Genomic DNA, 17,264 nt, shown 5'->3' with positions numbered 1-17,264 from the left:
TCAGGGACTGGTAGAGCTGTACGGCAGGTACTCAGAACCTCCATTCCTCCCATCAGGGACTGGTAGAGCTGTACAGCAGGTACTCAGAACCTCCATTCTGTCCATCAGGGACTGGTAGAGCTGGGACACCAGGTACTCAGAACCTCCATTCTGTCCATCAGGGACTGGTAGAGCTGGGACACCAGGTACTCAGAACCCTCCATTCTGTCCATCAGGGACTGGTAGAGCTGTACAGCAGGTACTCAGAACCTCCATTCTGTCCATCAGGGACTGGTAGAGCTGTACAGCAGGTACTCAGAACCTCCATTCTGTCCATCAGGGACTGGCACACCAGGTACTCAGAACCTCCATTCTGTCCATCAGGGACTGGTAGAGCTGTACAGCAGTAGGTACTCAGAACCTCCATTCTGCCCATCAGGGACTGGTAGAGCTGTACAGCAGGTACTCAGAACCTCCATTCCTCCCATCAGGGACTGGTAGAGCTGGGACACCAGGTACTCAGAACCTCCATTCTGTCCATCAGGGACTGGCACACCAGGTACTCAGAACCTCCAATCTGTCCATCAGGGACTGGTAGAGCTGGACACCAGGTACTCAGAACCTCCATTCCTCCCATCAGGGACTGGTAGAGCTGTACAGCAGGTACTCAGAACCTCCATTCTGTCCATCAGGGACTGGTAGAGCTGGGACTGGTAGAGTTGTACACCAGGTACTCAGAACCTCCATTCCTCCCATCAGGGACTGGTAGAGCTGTACACCAGGTACTCAGAACCTCCATACCTCCCATCAGGGACTGGTAGAGCTGGACACCAGGTACTCAGAACCTCCATACCTCCCATCAGGGACTGGTAGAGCTGTACACCAGGTACTCAGAACCTCCATACCTCCCATCAGGGACTGGTAGAGCTGGACACCAGGTACTCAGAACCTCCATACCTCCCATCAGGGACTGGTAGAGCTGGACACCAGGTTCTCAGAACCTCCATACGTGCATCTCTAGCCACTTTCTTCTAAGTTCTATGTGGACAAAATTACTGTCTGATAACACAAGTCATGTTTGTATTTACATCATGTAATGTAGTGCTCAGTAGAAAGTATTGTTGTGAATTGTAGTTAGCTTTTCCTCAATTCTTCCGGTAGCTAGCAAGGGATTCTGTGGAAATCAAGCCCCATTCTACTGTACAACTCGACACTTTGAGACGCAAACTCTCGTTGGAGTGACCGGGACTATGACTTTTAAGGTATCCCTTCGGGCCATGACTGTATAAAAGGTCAGCCATTTTGGTCAGGGAGTTGGTCTACCATTGTTTGCCAGTGCTGTCATAAGATGTGTAAACAATGAATAAGTGTAAACAATGAATTGGAAGAATTTATCTGCACTGCATGTTTGTTAGCTAGCCAGCCAGTTTGAGGAACGATTCCATAAAGTTTTCAAATGAATTGACAAACATTGAGGGTTTATGAAAATAGCCCCTCTGTTAATTTAATAGGCTCTCTATTCTTATCCAAACAACTTGACGTTCTAGCTTGGAAAAGTCTAAATGGGATCTTTTGGGCATCCAACTCTGACTTCACCCCATTGAAGTCAAAATGTTTAACGGTTAGGGTTAAGAGTAGGTAAGGGTTAAGGTTAGGTAAGGGTTAAGGTTAGGTAAGGGTTAATGTTAGGTAAGGGTTAAGGATAGGTAAGGGTTAAGGATAGGTTAGGGTTAAGGTTAGGTAAGGGTTAAGGATAGGTAAGGGTTAAGGTTAGGTAAGGGTTAAGGATAGGTAAGGGTTAAGGATAGGTAAGGGTTAAGGTTAGGTTAGGGATAAGGTTAGGTAAGGGTTAAGGTTAGGGTTAAGGTTAGGGTTAAGGTTAGGTAAGGGTTAAGGTTAGGTTAGGGTTAAGGTTAGGTTAGGGTTAAGGTTAGGTAAGGGTTAAGGTTAGGTTAGGGTTAAGGTTAAGGTTAGGGTTAAGGTTAGGTAAGGGTTAAGGTTAGGTTAGGGTTAAGGTTAGGGTTAAGGTTAGGTTAGGGTTAAGGTTAGGTTTTATTGTAGGGACGTTCCAAGGGGGATGGCATTTTTGTCTGTAATAAAGCCCTTTTGTGTGGAAAAACGCATTCTGATTGGATGGGCCTGGCTCCCAAGTGGATGGGCTTATGCCCTCCCAGGCCTGCCCATCCATGGCGGTGCCCCTGCCCAGTCATGGGAACCCATAGATTAGGGCCTAATGAATTCATTTCAATTGAATGATTTCCTTATATGAACTGTCACTCAGCAAAACCTTTGAAATTGTTTATATCTTTGTTCAGTATAGTAACTACTCTCTATATAGGCTACAGTTTGAGCAGTGGGGCTGTGTATTGACTCTGGGTCAGTGTTCAGTATAGTAACTACTCTCTATATAGGCTACAGTATATTTGAGTGGTGTGTTGACTCTTTGGTTCACCAGGAGAATTATACTATTGTTGTAGAATTATTGTAGAATTATACTTTGTTTCTTTCTACCCAGCAGCCATGTCCTCTCTCCGTACAGTTATTCTACATGATAAAACTGTTTTCTCATCTCTTCAGTTATTCTACAGGATACAGCTGTTCCCTCATCAGTTATTCTACAGGATACAGCTGTTCCCTCATCAGTTATTCTACAGGATACAGCTGTTCCCTCATCAGTTATTCTACAGGATACAGCTGTTCCCTCATCAGTTATTCTACAGGATACAGCTGTTCCCTCATCAGTTATTCTATAGGATACAGCTGTTCCCTCATCAGTTATTCTACAGGATACAGCTGTTCTTTCCTCTCATTAGTTATTCTACAGGATACAGCTGTTCCCTCATCAGTTATTCTACAGGATACAGCTGTTCTCTCATCAGTTATTCTACAGGATACAGCTGTTCTCTCATCAGTTATTCTGCAGGATATAGCTGTTCTCTCATCAGATATTCTACAGGATACAGCTGTTCTCTCATCAGTTATTCTACAGGATACAGCTGTTCCCTCATCAGTTATTCTACAGGATACAGCTGTTCCCTCATCAGTTATTCTACAGGATACAGCTGTTCCCTCATCAGTTATTCTACAGGATACAGCTGTTCCCTCATCAGTTATTCTACAGAATACAGCTGTTCTCTCATCAGATATTCTACAGGATACAGCTGTTCCCTCATCAGTTATTCTACAGGATACAGCTGTTCCCTCATCAGTTATTCTACAGGATACAGCTGTTCCCTCATCAGTTATTCTACAGGATACAGCTGTTCTCTCATCAGTTATTCTACAGGATACAGCTGTTCCCTCATCAGTTATTCTACAGGATACAGCTGTTCTCTCATCAGTTATTCTACAGGATACAGCTGTCTCATCAGTTATTCTACAGGATACAGCTGTCTCTCATCAGTTATTCTACAGGATACAGCTGTTCTCTCATCAGTTATTCTACAGGATACAGCTGTTCTCTCATCAGTTATTCTACAGGATACAGCTGTTCCCTCATCAGTTATTCTACAGGATACAGCTGTTCTCTCATCAGTTATTCTACAGGATACAGCTGTTCCCTCATCAGTTATTCTACAGGATACAGCTGTTCTCTCATCAGTTATTCTACAGGATACAGCTGTTCTCTCATCAGTTATTCTACAGGATACAGCTGTTCCCTCATCAGTTATTCTACAGGATACAGCTGTTCTTTCCTCTCATCAGTTATTCTACAGGATACAGCTGTTCCCTCATCAGTTATTCTACAGGATACAGCTGTTCCCTCATCAGTTATTCTACAGGATACAGCTGTTCTCTCATCAGTTATTCTACAGGATACAGCTGTTCCCTCATCAGTTATTCTACAGGATACAGCTGTTCTTTCCTCTCATTAGTTATTCTACAGGATACAGCTGTTCTCTCATCAGTTATTCTACAGGATACAGCTGTTCTCTCATCAGTTATTCTGCAGGATACAGCTGTTCTTTCCTCTCATTAGTTATTCTACAGGATACATCTGTTCCCTCATCAGTTATTCTACAGGATACAGCTGTTCTCTCATCAGTTATTCTACAGGATACAGCTGTTCCCTCATCAGTTATTCTACAGGATACAGCTGTTCCCTCATCAGTTATTCTACAGGATACAGCTGTTCTCTCATCAGTTATTCTACAGGATACAGCTGTTCCCTCATCAGTTATTCTACAGGATACAGCTGTTCTCTCATCAGTTATTCTACAGGATACAGCTGTTCTCTCATCAGTTATTCTACAGGATACAGCTGTTCCCTCATCAGTTATTCTACAGGATACAGCTGTTCTTTCCTCTCATCAGTTATTCTACAGGATACAGCTGTTCCCTCATCAGTTATTCTACAGGATACAGCTGTTCCCTCATCAGTTATTCTACAGGATACAGCTGTTCTCTCATCAGTTATTCTACAGGATACAGCTGTTCCCTCATCAGTTATTCTACAGGATACAGCTGTTTTTTCCTCTCATTAGTTATTCTACAGGATACATCTGTTCCCTCATCAGTTATTCTACAGGATACAGCTGTTCTCTCATCAGTTATTCTACAGGATACAGCTGTTCTCTCATCAGTTATTCTGCAGGATATAGCTGTTCTCTCATCAGATATTCTACAGGATACAGCTGTTCTCTCATCAGTTATTCTACAGGATACAGCTGTTCCCTCATCAGTTATTCTACAGGATACAGCTGTTCCCTCATCAGTTATTCTACAGGATACAGCTGTTCTCTCATCAGTTATTCTACAGGATACAGCTGTTCCCTCATCAGTTATTCTACAGGATACAGCTGTTCTCTCATCAGATATTCTACAGGATACAGCTGTTCCCTCATCAGTTATTCTACAGGATACAGCTGTTCCCTCATCAGTTATTCTACAGGATACAGCTGTTCCCTCATCAGTTATTCTACAGGATACAGCTGTTCTCTCATCAGTTATTCTACAGGATACAGCTGTTCCCTCATCAGTTATTCTACAGGATACAGCTGTTCTCTCATCAGTTATTCTACAGGATACAGCTGTTCTCTCATCAGTTATTCTACAGGATACAGCTGTTCTCTCATCAGTTATTCTACAGGATACAGCTGTTCTCTCATCAGTTATTCTACAGGATACAGCTGTTCCCTCATCAGTTATTCTACAGGATACAGCTGTTCCCTCATCAGTTATTCTACAGGATTCAGCTGTTCTCTCCTCTCATCAGTTATTCTACAGGATACAGCTGTTCTCTCATCAGTTATTCTACAGGATACAGCTGTTCCCTCATCAGTTATTCTACAGGATACAGCTGTTCCCTCATCAGTTATTCTACAGGATACAGCTGTTCCCTCATCAGTTATTCTACAGGATACAGCTGTTCTCTCATCAGTTATTCTACAGGATACAGCTGTTCTCTCATCAGTTATTCTACAGGATACAGCTGTTCTCTCATCAGTTATTCTACAGGATACAGCTGTTCTCCCATCAGTTATTCTACAGGATACAGCTGTTCTCTCCTCTCCTCAGTTATTCTACAGGATACAGCTGTTCTCTCATCAGTTATTCTACAGGATACAGCTGTTCCCTCATCAGTTATTCTACAGGATACAACTGTTCTCTCATCAGTTATTCTACAGGATACAGCTGTTCCCTCATCAGTTATTCTACAGGATACAGCTGTTCTCTCATCAGTTATTCTACAGGATACAGCTGTTTTCTCCTCTCATCAGTTATTCTACAGGATACAGCTGTTCCCTCATCAGTTATTCTACAGGATACAGCTGTTCCCTCATCAGTTATTCTACAGGATACAGCTGTTCTCTCATCAGTTATTCTACAGGATACAGCTGTTCCCTCATCAGTTATTCTACAGGATACAGCTGTTTTCTCCTCTCATCAGTTATTCTACAGGATATAGCTGTTCTCTCATCAGTTATTCTACAGGATACAGCTGTTCTCTCATCAGTTATTCTACAGGATACAGCTGTTCTCTCATCAGTTATTCTACAGGATACAGCTGTTCTCTCATCAGTTATTCTACAGGATACAGCTGTTCTCTCATCAGTTATTCTACAGGATACAGCTGTTCCCTCATCAGTTATTCTACAGGATACAGCTGTTCCCTCATCAGTTATTCTACAGGATACAGCTGTTCTCTCCTCTCATCAGTTATTCTACAGGATACAGCTGTTCCCTCATCAGATAGATCATTACAGTTTTGTGTTCAGCAGGCAGATAACTTTATTATATTCACTGTTCTGAACATTGTTTATTTTAAACTTTTTTTTCCTTGTAGCACAGTGACAGCTGTATTTTCTGTCCACTAAGCAGTCCTGTAATGGAAAGCACTGTACTCTACCACTCTGCAGCAGATCAGGGAGAGCAGTCCTGTAATGGAAAGCACTGTACTCTACCACTCCCAGTATCTGCAGCAGATCAGGGAGAGCAGTCCTGTAATGGAAAGCACTGTACTCTACCACTCTGCAGCAGATCAGGGAGAGCAGTCCTGTAATGGAAAGCACTGTACTCTACCACTCTGCAGCAGATCAGATCAGGGAGAGCAGTCCTGTAATGGAAAGCACTGTACTCTACCACTCTGCAGCAGATCAGGGAGAGCAGTCCTGTAATGGAAAGCCCTATACTCTACCACTCTGCAGCAGATCAGGGAGAGCAGTCCAAGAGATTGTTTTAGGACAGGTCTCTCCACTCTTGTAGCGATGCAAAGACTATTGGTTTAACAGACAGAAAATACAGCAGATCAAGTAATATAATAATCATTAATAATAACAATCATGATAATAACTGTAAATACTACCACTACTAATCATAATAATCATTAATAATAACAATCATGATAATAACTGTAAATACTACCACTACTAATCATAATAATCATTAATAATAACAATCATGATAATAACTGTAAATACTTCCACTGCTAATCCTAATAATCAATAATTTAGTTCAATTTTTTTATTTAAAAAAGCAACAGATGAGAAAATGAAAGGAACATCAACCTACGAACTTCCTTGGGAAGAGAACTAAAGACGTACACGTTTAGGGTTACTATTCATTATATACAGTAGTGGTGCAGCTATAGTTGTTATAACTGTGATAAATATATTATTATACATTGTGTATTTTCCTGCTCTTCTCCTGTGAAGAACATTATATAACAACATGATGGAATTCAGCACACAGAGACAACCATCTACCTGTGTGTGTGTCCGATGCATATCGTACCCAGGGTCCTGGCTGTGGGAGTGTGTTGCGTTGCCATGCAGCAGAAGCAGCAGCAGCGGCGGCGTGATGTCACCAGGTGTCATCAGTGGGGGACATAGAGGGCGCTCTGGTGCGTCTACCTGGTTTACACTAGCTTCTATAGCCACAAAGTCTGATTTCACAGCCACAAAGTCAGATTCCACAGCCACAAAGTGAGATTCCACAGCCACAAAGTCAGATTCCACAGCCACAAAGTCTGATTTCACAGCCACAAAGTCTGATTTCACAGCCACAAAGTCAGATTCCACAGCCACAAAGTCTGATTCCACAGCCACAAAGTCAGATTTCACAGCCACAAAGTCAGATTTCATAGCCACAAAGTCAAATTTGGCTACAAAAATTAGCTTAAGGTAAGGTTAGTGTTAGGCATGAGATTAGCAGTGTGGTTAAGGTTAGGGTTAGGTTTAAAATCAAATTTTAAGGAGTGAAATTGTAGAAATGGGCGGGTTTATGACATTATGGGTATAGAAGCTAGTGACAACACATCGGCACGGAATGATATGATCTCCTTTACCACTGCTATAGCTGCAGGACCGGGGCAGGAGTCTTGGTTAGGGGAAACACTGGGAATGATATGATCTCCTTTACCACTGCTATAGCTGCAGGACCGGGCACGACCGGGGCAGGACCGGGGCAGGAGTCTTGGTTAGGGGAAACACTGGGAATGATATGATCTCCTTTACCACTGCTATAGCTGCAGGACCGGGGCAGGACCGGGGAACAACCGGAGCAGGACCGGGGCAGGACCGGGCAGGAGTCTTGGTTAGGGGAAACACTGGGAATGATATGATCTCCTTTACCACTGCTATAGCTGCAGGACCGGGGCAGGAGTCTTGGTTAGGGGAAACACTGGGAATGATATGATCTCCTTTACCACTGCTATAGCTGCAGGACCGGGGCAGGACCGGGGAACGACCGGGGCAGGACCGGGGCAGGAGTCTTGGTTAGGGGAAACACTGGGAATGATATGATCTCCTTTACCACTGCTATAGCTGCACTACCGGGGCAGGACCGGGGCAGGAGTCTTGGTTAGGGGAAACACTGGGAATGATATGATCTCCTTTACCACTGCTATAGCTGCAGGACCGGGGCAGGACCGGGGAACGACCGGGGCAGGACCGGGGCAGGAGTCTTGGTTAGGGGAAACACTGGGAATGATATGATCTCCTTTACCACTGCTATAGCTCCAGGACCGGGGCAGGACCGGAGCACGACCGGGGCAGGACCGGGGCAGGAGTCTTGGTTAGGGGAAATGCTGGGAATGATATGATCTCCTTTACCACTGCTATAGCTCCAGGACCGGGGCAGGACCGGAGAACGACCGGGGCAGGAGTCTTGGTTAGGGGAAACACTGGGAATGATATGATCTCCTTTACCACTGCTATAGCTGCAGGACCGGGGCAGGACCGGGGAACAACCGGAGCACGACCGGGGCAGGACCGGGGCAGGAGTCTTGGTTAGGGGAAATGTTGGGAATGATATGATGAGGGGGTTTAGAATGTTCTATGATGTCATGGAATGTTTTGCCAAATATGATGGTATGGCTATAGATGGTCTATGTGTGGTACATAACGGACTGTAACAGTATGTAATAGCATGGTGTGGTGGTATATAGTGTGGAGATATTCAACTCTCAGCCTCTGCCTACGAGGTCCACAGCAGCACGGACGCTCTTCAGTTTTAATGTCACTGACTGGCCAGAGAGTCCACTCACCTGGTGCCACTTGGTCTGAATCACTTCCTGGTTAGAGAGGAAGAATGACAACCAGCAGTACTGTAATGGCAACGATAAATGGTATGGCAGCGCTCATTAATGTATCTGATCTTAAAGAGCCAGTGCCTGTGAGTGATGGTGAGATGATGTTAGTTAATGCAGTGTGGTCGGTAGAGCCTTTCCGTCTCTGGTAGAGCTGTTGTTTAGGGTTAGAGGTCAGGGGCTAGAGTGAGGAGCTGTGGGGTCAGGGATTAGGGGTCAGGGCCCAGCTGCATAAAACATAGTGTTTCCCTTAAGGAATAATTTTCCCTTACCTAAGGGAATTCTTAATGTGTGTTGCATAGGGCCTGTCAAACATTTCCTTAGGTAAGGGCATCATTTAAGAGTTTTACGGTGCGACAGACAGAGTCTCTGGTTACCATGGAGATTATCTGATTCACTAACTGAAGTGTCATTTTTACATTTACATTTAAGTCATTTAGCAGACGCTCTTATCCAGAGTGACTTACAAATCAAAGAGATCGCATTTATGTTGGGAGATCGCAAACTATAACTTTTACATTCAAGACCGGAAAAACAAATTGATTCAGAAGATAATAAAACATGTTAATTTTATTAACTTTTTTCTAAACTAGTTTCTATGGCTTTCTAGCACATCAAGCTAGCTGACAGAGTAGGGAGCTGTAAGCTAGCTGGCAGAGTAGGGAACTGTAAGCTAATTGGAGCTGTAAGCTAACTGACAGAGTAGGGAGCTGTAAGCTAGCTGGCAGAGTAGGGAACTGTAAGCTAACTGACAGAGTAGGGAGCTGTAAGCTAACTGATAGAGTAGGGAGCTGGAAGCTAACTGACAGAGTAGGGAGCTGGAAGCTAATTGAAGCTGTAAGCTAACTGACAGAGTAGGGAGCTGTAAGCTAACTGACAGAGTAGGGAGCTGTAAGCTAACTGATAGAGTAGGGAGCTGGAAGCTAACTGACAGAGTAGGGAGCTGTAAGCTAATTGGAGCTGTAAGCTAACTGACAGAGTAGGGAGCTGGAAGCTAACTGACAGAATAGGGAACTGTAAGCTAATTGGAGCTGTAAGCTAACTGACAGAGTAGGGAGCTGTAAGCTAACTGACAGAGTAGGGAGCTGGAAGCTAACTGACAGAGTAGGGAGCTGGAAGCTAACTGACAGAGTAGGGAGCTGGAAGCTAACTGACAGAGTAAGGAGCTGGAAGCTAACTGACAGAGTAGGGAGCTGTAAGCTAACTGACAGAATAGGGAGCTGTAAGCTAATTGGAGCTGTAAGCTAACTGACAGAGTAGGGAGCTGTAAGCTAATTGGAGCTGTAAGCTAACTGACAGAGTAGGGAGCTGTAAGCTAACTGACAGAGCAGAGAGCTGTAAGCTAACTGACAGAGTAGGGAACTGTAAGCTAATTGGAGCTGTAAGCTAACTGACAGAGTAGGGAGCTGTAAGCTAACTGACAGAGTAGGGAGCTGTAAGCTAACTGACAGAGTAGGGAACTGTAAGCTAACTGACAGAGTAGGGAGCTGTAAGCTAACTGACAGAGTAGGGAGCTGTAAGCTAACTGACAGAATAGGGAACTGTAAGCTAACTGACAGAGTAGGGAGCTGTAAGCTAACTGACAGAGTAGGGACCTGTAAGCTAACTGACAGAGTAGGGAGCTGGAAGCTAATTGGAGCTGTAAGCTAACTGACAGAGTAGGGAGCTGTAAGCTAACTGATAGAGTAGGGAGCTGTAAGCTAACTGACAGAGTAGGGAGCTGTAAGCTAACTGACAGAGTAGGGAGCTGGAAGCTAACTGACAGAGTAGGGAGCTGTAAGCTAACTGACAGAGTAGGGAGCTGGAAGCTAACTGACAGAGTAGGGAGCTGTAAGCTAACTGACAGAGTAGGGAGCTGTAAGCTAACTGACAGAGTAGGGAGCTGTAAGCTAACTGACAGAGTAGGGAGCTGTAAGCTAACTGATAGGGAACTGTAAGCTAACTGATAGGGAACTGTAAGCTAACTGATAGGGAACTGTAAGCTAACTGACAGAGTAGGGAGCTGTAAGCTAACTGATAGGGAACTGTAAGCTAACTGACAGAGTAGGGAGCTGTAAGCTAACTGAGTGAGTAGGGATCTGGAAGCTAACTGACAGAGTAGGGAGCTGTAAGCTAACTGACAGAGTAGGGAGCTGTAAGCTAACTGATAGAGTAGGGAGCTGGAAGCTAACTGACAGAGTAGGGAGCTGTAAGCTAACTGAGTGAGTAGGGAGCTGGAAGCTAACTGACAGAGTAGGGTGCTGTAAGCTAACTGACAGAGTAGGGAGCTGTAAGCTAACTGACAGAGTAGGGAGCTGGAAGCTAACTGACAGAGTAGGGAACTGTAAGCTAACTGACAGAGTAGGGAACTGTAAGCTAACTGACAGAGTAGGGAACTGTAAGCTAACTGACAGAGTAGGGAACTGTAAGCTAACTGACAGAGTAGGGAGCTGGAAGCTAACTGACAGAGTAGGGAACTGTAAGCTAACTGACAGAGTAGGGAACTGTAAGCTAACTGACAGAGTAGGGAGCTGTAAGCTAACTGACAGAGTAGGGAGCTGTAAGCTAACTGATAGAGTAGGGAGCTGTAAGCTAACTGACAGAGTAGGGAGCTGTAAGCTAACTGACAGAGTAGGGAGCTGGAAGCTAACTGAATGAGTAGGGAGCTGGAAGCTAACTGACAGAGTAGGGAGCTGTAAGCTAACTGACAGAGTAGGGAGCTGGAAGCTAACTGACAGAGTAGGGAACTGTAAGCTAACTGACAGAGTAGGGAACTGTAAGCTAACTGACAGAGTAGGGAGCTGGAAGCTAACTGACAGAGTAGGGAGCTGGAAGCTAACTGACAGAGTAGGGAACTGTAAGCTAACTGACAGAGTAGGGAACTGTAAGCTAACTGACAGAGTAGAGAGTTATACTGAACAAAAATGTAAACACAACATGTAAAGTGTTGGTCCCATGTTTCATGAGCTGAAATAAAAGATCCCAAATTTTCCATGTGAACAAAAAGCTTATTTCTCTCAAATTCTGAGCACTAATTTGTTCACATCCCTGTTAGTGAGCATTTCTCCCTTGCCAAGATAATCAATCCACCTGACAGGTGTGGCATATCAAGAAGCTGATTAAACAGCATGATCATTACACAGGTGCACCTTGTGCTGGGGACAATAAAAGGCCACTTTAAAATGTGCAGTTGTGTAACACACACAATGCCACAGGTATCTCAAGTTGTGAGGGAGCGTGCAATTGGCCTGCTGACTGCAGGAATATCCACCAAAGGTGTTGGCAATGAATTGATTGTTAATTTCTCTACCACAACGTCGTTTTAGAGAATTTGGCAGTGTATCCAACCGGCCTCACAACCACGCCAGCACAGGACCCTCCACATCTGGCTTATTCACCTGCGGGATCGTCTGAGACCAGCCACCCCAACAGCTGATGAAACTGAGGGGTATTGATGTCTGTAATAAAGCCCTTTTGTGGGAAAAAAAAACATATTCTGATTGGCTGGGCCTGGCACCCCAGTCATGTGACATCAAAAGATTAGGCCCTAATGAATTTATTTCAATTGACTGATTTCCTTATATGAGCTGTAACTCAGTAAAATCATTGAAATTGTTGCATTTATATTTTTGTTTAGTGTGCTGTAGCTAGCTTTGTAGCCATGGCCTGTGCTCATTCAATTATTTAGCTAGCTAGCTAGCTAGCTGGTGGATGTTTTCCTTTTGTAACCAAGGAGAGGAAAGCAACATTCACCTCCTCAAATGCTGTTTACATTGATATCCATACTGAATGCTGTTTACATTGATGTCCATACTGAATGCTGTTTACATTGATATCCATACTGAATGCTGTTTACATTGATATCCAAACTGAATGCTGTTTACATTAATATCCATACTGAATGCTGTTTACATTAATATCCATACTGAATGCTGTTTACATTAATATCCATACTGAATGCTGTTTACATTAATATCCATACTGAATGCTGTTTACATTAATATCCATACTGAATGCTGTTTACATTAATATCCATACTGAATGCTGTTTACATTAATATCCATACTGAATGCTGTTTACATTGATGTCCATACTGAATGCAGAACGTACTGGACCTCATGGGCACCCTTAACCTTTTCACCTCATTTAAGGGGGAAATTTGCCTTCAAATGTTTTGTGCAAATGACTTAAAGTTATGGAAACTTTAAGGGGAAAATGTACTTCTAATGTTTTATGCAACCGGGCCCAGGGGTTAGAAGTCAGCGGATGATGCAACCGGGCCCAGAAGTCAGTGGATGATGCACCCGGGCCCAGAAGTCAGCAGATGATGCACCCGGGCCCAGAAGTCAGCAGATGATGCACCCGGGCCCAGAAGTCAGCGGATGATGCACCCGGGCCCAGGGGTTAGAAGTCAGCGGATGATATGGGGAGCTTGCTCTTGCCAGAACTTCTAGATCTTTTTTTATGTTTTTGTAGTTTTTTTTTCAGATGTACTATTAACTTCTATTAGGTCCTATCCTTGTATGTACAGTTTAAAAAATATATTGGTTTCTCTTTTTCAGGACAGACAAGACACGTAGACACAGAGAGAAATATTGATAAAATAATGAGAAAGAGAAAGAGAATATTGAAGGATTAAATCAATCAGATGAATTGTGAAAACAACCCCTCTCTTTGTGAACAATAAATCAAATCAAAACAACAGAAAAAACTTCCATGAGATATAAATAAATATAGAACACAGTTAAAGCTTATACGTTAACCGTAGCAGTGAAAGTAGCGATTTTAGAGTAGTAACCATGGTGATGACGATGGTAGTCATAGTAACCGTAGTAGTGGTGGTTGTACCGTAGAGTGTAAAAAGAACGGATGGAGCCATCGATGACTTCACCCTGTGTGATGTCTGAAGATCAGGAAGTGTTGTGTTAGTGTTGAGTAATCTTCCTCCATGGAAACGTTGCTCAGTTTTAGCCACACTAGGAAGTGACGTTGAAGACGTCTCCTTTTTCTCCATGTCAAACTTAGTGCAAAACCACGCCCACGAGAAACATAGCAACATTCAAAGCTATGCTGATTGGTCAGAGTTGGTTGTTCCCTGTAAGAAGGCGTGTGAGAGAAGGAAGAATGCTAGAGAGGGAATCTCCACCAAAACAAAACATTGCCTTCCATACCTTGCATTTTCCAGAATTTGGATATGAAGTTGCATTACACCAGAGTTAACAGACTGACCCTAGCCCCCTGGCACATAGATTATAGCAGCATAGATACTGGAGGCTGAGATAGGGGTGGGTTGTGGGAGGTAAGTAAGCTGTGAATTATATCAAGTGTTATCGCTATCTTACAATGCCGATTGGGCGGAAGCTGTGTAGTAGTGCGTCTAGCGTTAGCTTAGTGTGGTTATCTAAGTGTTTATGAAAGGACTGCAGTCTTCCTGGGCTATACTCAGCCTTGTCTCAGGGTAGTCAGTTGGTGGTCTGTTGATATCCCTCTAGTGGTGTGGGGTCTATACTCAGCCTGGTCTGTTGATATCCCTCTAGTGGTGTGGGGTCTATACTCAGCCTGGTCTGTTGATATCCCTCTAGTGGTGTGGGGTCTATACTCAGCCTGGTCTGTTGATATCCCTCTAGTAGTGTGGGGTCTATACTCAGCCTGGTCTCAGGGTAAAAGTGGGTGGGGTTATATTCTGCCTGGTTGGCCCTGTCCGGGGGTATCGTTGGAGGGGTTATATTCTGCCTGGTTGGCCCTGTCCGGGGGTATCGTTGGAGGGGTTATATCCTGCCTGGTTGGCCCTGTCCGGGGGTATCGTTGGAGGGGTTTTATTCTGCCTGGTTGGCCCTGTCCGGGGGTATCGTTGGAGGGGTTATATCCTGCCAGGTTGGCCCTGTCCGGGGGTATCGTTGGAGGGGTTATATTCTGCCTGGTTGGCCCTGTCCAGGGGTATTGTTGGAGGGGTTATATTCTGCCTGGTTGGCCCTGTCCGGGGGTATCGTTGGAGGGGTTATATTCTGCCTGGTTGGCCCTGTCCAGGGGTATTGTTGGAGGGGTTATATTCTGCCTGGTTGGCCCTGTCCGGGGGTATCTTTGGAGGGGTTATATCCTGTCTGGTTGGCCCTGTCCGGGGGTATCGTTGGAGGGGGCCACAGTGTTTGCTAGTGGCATGGCAAGCATGAGCAAACTCAGAACTTCACGTCCGCGGGGATTGGTTTTGCACCAAGTTTGGCGTGGATAAAAAAACGCTTTGCAGGCTAGCTCAGTTCTGCCCCCTCTTGAAGGCTGACCGGGGTACTGCAGGCTGCATATTATCCTTTAACTTCTTCTGTGCGCAATTTTTAAATCATCAGTTCAAGGACATACATCTGGTGAAATAGAAGCAAGTATTGGTACAATGATTGTGTTAGAAAAAAATGGTATATCCATAAATATTGACCACGATGATCATCATACATATTGACTATAATGGTGGATCCTGCTTTCTGAAAACATTGCCTGCAGTACCCCGGTCGGCCTTGAAAGAGGGGGCAGAACTGAGCTTGCCTGCAGTACCCCGGTCGGCCTTGAAAGAGGGGGCAGAACTGAGCTTGCCTGCAGTACCCCGGTCGGCCTTGAAAGTGGGGGCAGAACTGAGCTAGCCTGCAGTACCCCGGTCGGCCTTGACAGAGCAGGCAGCTGTTTTCCTCTGGGTTGGATTAATCATCAATAAAAAACAGTTACTACACCCCCTGTCACCCCAGGATCCTGTTGATCCACCGCTGTACTGTAAGAGTTTGACTGGAGCAGTAGAGGAGAGGAGGAGGGAAGGAGATGAGGGGGGAAAAGTGTCTGAGTTTTGTTGCAGAGTTTATGTGTAGAGTTGTTTAATGTCCAATCACTCCTCTCTCCTGTGGTATAGTAGCCTGGTCATAGCAGATCACTCCTCCTCTCTCCTGTGGTATAGTAGCCTGGTCATAACAGATCACTCCTTCTCACCCTCCTCTCTCCTGTGGTATAGTAGCCAGGTCATAGCAGATCACTCCTCCTCTCGCCTGTGGTATAGTAGCCTGGTCATAGCAGATCACTCCTCTCTCCTGTGGTATAGTAGCCTGGTCATAGCAGATCACTCCTCCTCTCGCTTGTGGTATAGTAGCCTGGTCATAGCAGATCACTCCTCCTCTCTCCTGTGGTATAGTAGCCTGGTCACAGCAGATCACTCCTTCTCACCCTTCTCTCTCCTGTGGTATAGTAGCCTGGTCATAAGAGATCACTCCTTCTCTCTCTTGTGGTATAGTAGCCTGGTCACAGCAGATCACTCCTCCCCTCTCCTGTGGTATAGTAGCCTGGTCATAACAGATTACTCCTCCTCTCTCTTGTGGTATAGTAGCCTGGTCATAACAGATCACTCCTCCTCTCCCTCCTCTCTCCTGTGGTATAGTAGCCTGGTCACAGCAGATCACTCCTCCTCTCTCCTGTGGTATAGTAGCCTGGTCATAGCGATAAGAAAAGAAGCAGGAAGGAAGGACTTAACTTCTCCCTCCAGTCAGAACCTAGACTCCTTTTACACCCCTCCTCTCTGATGGTGAAAAAATGTTCTCCTTTGAAATGTCTGTCTGTTGTCTCTTCTCCCTGTCTGCCTGTCTCTCACTCCTCTCCTGCCTGTTAGTCTGTCTGTCCTTTCCTCCCTGCATCTGTTCATGAGTTATAAGGATGTCTGGAAGCAGTAGAGGAGGAGGACAGGAGGAGGGGGCTAGGATCCTGTTACCCCTAGCGCTGTTGTAGCTCTGGTTGCAACTTCATAATTGATGCATCGGTTACCTGGGGAAACAGCCTTGCTGTTTGCGTTGCCAAAGGTGACCAGTGTTGCGTTGTTGTTTATGTTGGTAGGGGTGACGGGGAGACTGTGTTGTCGGTAAGGCCTTGGCGGGCGGGAGCGGGAGGAGGAAGGGGGCTGGGCGGGGGGTGGAGGGGGCTTGCGGAGGGCGGGGTGGAGGTGGTGCTGGTATCGACTCAGCTCTGACTCCTCGTCGATGTCCGTGTCGTCGATCAGAGGGATGTTATGGATGAGGTCATTGATCAGGAATTCTGGGTGAGCCATGAAGTTATGGATGGAGTTCCGTGATTCCGTTTTCTCTCGGGTCTCGTACACGTTGGTACGGAAGGCGTTGACAACACGCATCTACAGGAGAAGGAGAGAGGGGGAAGAAGAGAGAGGGAGAGTTAGGAAGAGGAAAGGGGGAAGGAGAGAGTGAGTGAGGGGGAGGAGAGGAGAGAGGGAGACAGGCAGACTTGAACGGATGGACGGAGG

General features: G+C 45.2%; 1 protein-coding gene across 1 annotated transcript in view; it reads right to left on the bottom strand.

Annotated features, from left to right (window-relative positions):
- LOC115168795 (plasma membrane calcium-transporting ATPase 3) overlaps window positions 1-17,264 on the bottom strand; it is a 154,777-nt gene continuing 137,513 nt past the window's right edge. The window contains exons 27-29 of the mRNA XM_029724351.1: window positions 16,775-17,135; window positions 401-526; window positions 1-173 (exon numbers count right to left, since the gene is read on the bottom strand). Of these exons, the coding sequence (XP_029580211.1) occupies window positions 1-173; window positions 401-526; window positions 16,775-17,135 (660 nt within the window). The remainder of the gene's footprint in view (window positions 174-400; window positions 527-16,774; window positions 17,136-17,264) is intronic.

This window comes from Salmo trutta, chromosome 30, assembly GCF_901001165.1.
Source record: "Salmo trutta chromosome 30, fSalTru1.1, whole genome shotgun sequence".
In the NCBI taxonomy this organism is placed as follows: Eukaryota; Metazoa; Chordata; class Actinopteri; order Salmoniformes; family Salmonidae; genus Salmo; species Salmo trutta.
This window is presented reverse-complemented; position numbering and strand designations above follow the sequence as displayed.